Genomic DNA, 5,033 nt, shown 5'->3' with positions numbered 1-5,033 from the left:
CAGCAGACGGCGACCGGCGACTTCCGGCAGCCCCGCCCCCTGCCCCGGAAACTTTCCCCGCGGGAGGGCCTGTCCGATGGGAGGGTTTCTCCTGTGGCTCAGGTTCTCCGACTTTAGGAGGAGCCTTTCAATAGGATAAGTCTTTGCAGGTGAATTTTTAAATTGTGCTTTACCTTGTCATTTATTAAAATAAGGCTTGTTTCTGAAGTAGTAGGACATCTGATCATTAGTAAAACATTTTAGGCTTATAATTTGTCATTATATTTTTCTGGGCAGTTGTTTTATGATCTATGTCATAGTTTCTTCTAGGTGTTTTTTTTTTCCCTTATCCCTTCCCCACCTCTAGGTTTTTTTTTTTTTTTTTTTTTTTTTTTTTCGGTACGCGAGCCTCTCACTGTTGTGGCCTCTCCCGTTGCGGAGCACAGGCTCCGGACGCGCAGGCTCAGCGGCCATGGCTCACGGGCCCAGCCGCTCCGCGGCATGTGGGATCTTCCCGGACCGGGGCACGAACCCGTGTTCCCTGCATCGGCAGGCGGACTCTCAACCACTGCGCCACCAGGGAAGCCCCACCTCTAGGTTTTTGATAAACTTTCATCTTTAAAACATGAGCTTATTTTCAGGAATTTAAAACTATATAAAATGCTCCCTTAGGTAAGAACTGGGAATGTAAAGATTAACAGAACTAATTTGATTGTCAGTAAAAAAAAACTATGATAGAAATCTTAGTTCTGGCAAATTAGAATAACCAGAAAATCCTCCTGCTATAAACACCTAGATATGCTGAATTAAAAAACAACAAGAACAGCGTAGCATAGCATGTCCTTGTAGATACATAGCTGAGAGATCTACTAATCTGAATAACAGAAATTGAAGCCTGTACTAAGACTACCCAGATGGTGGTGGGTACAAGCAGGATTCTGTTTTCTATTACTGCAGGGCATTGAGTTTTAATGCTCTCACAGGGACAGAGTTAGAGGCTTTGGGTTCATGCTAGAAGCCTTAAAAGGCTATTCCCTACGTAAAAGGGGGTAAGGAAAAAAATCCCTAAAGAAAAAAAATCCCACCAATACAGGTAACAGTCTGGCCTCAGGATATAAAAGTTGCAGCTGGTGATGGGAGACGAGTTGGGTGGGAGAGGGGTGGGAGAACTTCCCTGGTGGCCCAGTGGTTAAAACTCCACGCTTCCAAGGGAGGGGGCACGGGTTCGATTCCTGGTCGGGGGAATAGCATCCCACATGCCACCCGTCTCGGCCAAAAAAAAGAGAAGTTGCAACCACGGGTCTGTATATCAGGTACGTTGGGTGTTGGACATTTCCCACTTGGTCTGGGAATTCCCAAGACAAGAAATTAGCACAGGAATTATCCCTAAGTGTGTGGTATCTCTGGCATGTTTGGGCAAGTTACTTAATACTTTTGATTGATTGGTCCTTACTTCCCCTAGTGGAAATTAAATAATGGTGACTAAGAGGTATTGAATATTTACTTGTTTCAGCACTTTACCTGCCAAAACTCATTTAATCTTCAGAACAGCCCTATGACATGGATACAGTAATCTGCCAATGGTGCGAGGCCATGGTGGGTGGTCATATCTGTCTCCTGGGACCGTTATGGAAATAAGATGAGGTGTAAAGTGATAGGCCAATACTCATGTGACTTTACTTTGGAAACTGCAACCAACTCTCTATCCCTTGGAGTTTGCTCACTTCAGATAGGACACACACTCTCAAACTCTTCACTTCCTCTCTTTCTTTTTGTCCCCAAAGGTAGGAAGCACAAGATCCCTTCTTATTTTAAGGATTTTATTATTGATCCTTGTTGAAGGAAGGAAAGAAGATGGACTTTGAAGTGGCTGTGAAAGATGGGTAGGATTTGAGTAGGCAGAATGTGGGAAGCGTTTCAAGCAAAATCTTAATGGCAAGAATTACACTCTTTAAAGGCCAGTGACAAATGAATACATCCCAGCATTAAAACTTACCAATTCTTTGACATCCATCATGTGTCTGTCGACAAATATTCAATTAGCAATCAAGTTAAGAAGAAGAAAGAGGATTTTATTTAAGCCAAACTGAAGGATGATAACCCACGAGACAGACTCTCAGAAGTTCTGAGAACTGTTCCACCTGTTAGAAGTCGAAGGCACAGTCATATAGCAACACGTTTGCAAGACAAATACATCAAAATGGTACACTCATATTTTACCTAAAGTTCACCAAAGATACATAGTCCAGATAAACATGTACAAATCGAGCTGTTAAGTCACTATGACCACCTACAGAGTTGGGAAGAAATGTGAATCTTCTGAGAAGTTATGTTGCTCGCATCGGAAGAAAGAAAAAAAATTGATGTTTAGTGTCGAGTAGGCATCCCATCTTGGAGGAGCTCTGGTTAACGTGTGATGCAGATGCACACTGCACATTAGGGAGGGAGGGAGGAGGCCCAAATGGACAGAAAGAATTTTATGTTTCTTTAAAATATAAATTTTATTTTATCGTGTTCCATCTCCTCCAGGAAACCTTCCTTGTTAATATCATTCAAGAATCTGTCGCCTGTTCGTCTTATTGTCTCCAAAAATAGCTTGGCATTGAACTATATTCAGTTTGGAAGACAGTATATATCACAGTATACTTATTTATTTATTTTTTTTACATTAAAAAAAATTGAAGTATAGTTGATTTACAATATTGTGCTAATTTCTGCTGTACACCCAGAGGGGTGGGATAGGGAGGGTGGGAGGGAGGCGCAAGAGGGAGGGGATATGGGGATATATGTATACATATAGCTGATTCACTTTGTTATACAGAAGAAACTAACACAACACTGTAAAGCAATTATATTCCAATAAAGATGTAAAAAAAAATTTCTTCTGTACAGCAAAGTGATTCAGTTACACATATATGTACATTTTTAAAAATATTCTTTTCCATTATGGTTTATCACAGAATATTGAATATAGTTCCCTGTGCTGTACAGTAGGACCTTGTTGTTTATCCATTCTATATATAATAGCTTACATCTGCTAATCCCAGCCTCCCACTCCATCCCTCCCCCGATCCCCTCCCCCTTGGCAACCACAAGTCTGTTCTCTAAGTCCGTATATCACAGTATATTTAAAATACCTATTTTTAAAAGTAAACAATCTCAAATTTTTATTCTCTTCGTAATAAAACAAAATAAACTCAGAACTGGGTCACTTGGCCCTTTCTTTTTTTATCTCCTCCCAGCACAAAGTGTTTATTACACCTCTTGATAGCCAGCATTCTCTTAGATCTGCAGTTGGGCTCAACGCATGCAAGCCTCAGCACAATTGTCTTTGTAGTTTTAGCCTTTTTCTGGAAAATCGACTTAATCTGGCCACCATAGCCACTCTGCTTCCTGTCATAATGCCGCTTTCCCTTGACCTTCTCATACTGTGTGACTTTGTGGGGTTGGTGCCTGCCACACTTCTTGCAGAAAGTCCGGCTGGTTTTAGGAACATTCACCGTGTTTGCAAGACTGCTATCAGCAGGGAAACAAGCTAAAATACCTTTTCTTTTTTTAAAGATTTTAAAAAATATATTTATTTTATTAATTATTATTTATTTTTGGCTGCGTTGGGACTTCGTTGCTGCGCGCGGGCTTTCTCTAGATGCGGCGAGCAGGGGCTACTCTTCGTTGCGGTGCGCAGGCTTCAGTAGTTGTGGCACGAGTGCTCAGTAGTTGTGACTCGCAGGCTCTAGAGTGCAGGCTCAGTAGTTGTGGCACATGGGCTTAGTTGCTCCGTGGCATGTGGGATTTTCCTGGACCAGGGCTTGAACCTGTGTCTTCTGCATTGGCAGGTGGATTCTTAAGCACTGCACCACCAGGGAAGCCCTAAAATACCTATTTAAAAAAATATATTTTATTTATTTATTTGGTTGTGCTGGGTCTCACTTGTGGCAGGCAGGCTTCTTAGTTGAGGCTCTCCTGCTCCTTAGTTGTGGCATGCATGGGGGATCTAGTTCCCTGACCAAGGATCGAACCTGGGCCCCCTGCATTGGGAGCTCAGAGTCTTAACCACTGCACCACCAGGGAAGTTCCTAAAATACCTGTTTTGAATGTAGTCTTTTCTCCCCTCTGACTTTCCTCAAGGTCAGAATATTTTTCAAATACTCCCCTCTCACAGTGTAAGGAGCCTAGAATTCTCAGTACATAAATAGATTTTGAATTGCTTGATAAAAGCCACAGTTGGAAGCACAGCAAAGGATATTGCTTCCAAAAGCAAACGTACACAAGGAATTTGCATACCATTGCTTTGTGTAGATGAAGCTTTCTGCTTGAGTGTTTAAATAAATATTTTGAAGATATTCTCAGAACTTTGAAAAGTGAAGATTGTTCTTCTCATTCATCCCTAAAAATCATGAGAAGCATTTCAGATTCAAGGAAAGATGGATTATTTTGACTGAGTTATCTTAGATTTTGTATATTAAAAGATGTCTGTTTATAAAATGAGTTTAGAACAGTTTAAAAATACTTTTACCTGATTCTTTTTCCAGATTTGTGTATGTGATAAACATACCACTATATTCTGGGACTTGTTAGGGCAGAGAAAAAATTAATGTGCACTCCAGTGAGAATTCTTTTTACTTACCCTCAGGGTGACTTTCCGCCTAAAGAAGTATGTTATAACAACTTAAGAAATTCTTTTCCAGCTATCCTACCGACTTACCCCCTCTATGAGTGTGGGAAATCAACTCAACTGTGTAGTTTATGATTGGTCAAGTTAGTGGTTTACACAGTGTAACCAAAGTAAGCCAATTTATCAGTGCTTTTTCGCTGAGGGCATGCCAAGGCCCGGTCATACTGAAATATCAATATTTACCCCAGAGTGTAGATGACTCCTGCCAGTGAAGCCTGTTTACGAAGCCTGTTTACATATATATGTAATTTTAAAAGGCATTTGGATCAACATTTCAGCACTATTCTTATTTTAAAATAATTTTATATTATGGTGGGATAAAGGGAAAACTTTTCAAGTTTTGGAGAGATTTCCCATTCTTCTGTTTCAGAGACAGGAC

General features: G+C 40.8%; 1 protein-coding gene across 1 annotated transcript; it reads right to left on the bottom strand.

The window, feature by feature from the left end:
• Nucleotides 1-3,176: 3,176 nt before the first annotated feature.
• Nucleotides 3,177-3,506, bottom strand: LOC101324296 (large ribosomal subunit protein eL42-like; the record flags this gene model as incomplete). Its single annotated transcript, XM_019947836.2, has 1 exon — nucleotides 3,177-3,506. A coding segment is annotated over one exon (330 nt), but the record flags the coding sequence as incomplete, so codon positions are not given.
• Nucleotides 3,507-5,033: the final 1,527 nt, after the last annotated feature.

Source organism: Tursiops truncatus, chromosome 8 (genome assembly GCF_011762595.2).
Source record: "Tursiops truncatus isolate mTurTru1 chromosome 8, mTurTru1.mat.Y, whole genome shotgun sequence".
NCBI lineage: Eukaryota > Metazoa > Chordata > Mammalia > Artiodactyla > Delphinidae > Tursiops > Tursiops truncatus.
The sequence above is the reverse complement of the archived record's forward strand: the minus strand, read 5'-3'. Positions and strand labels throughout refer to the sequence as shown.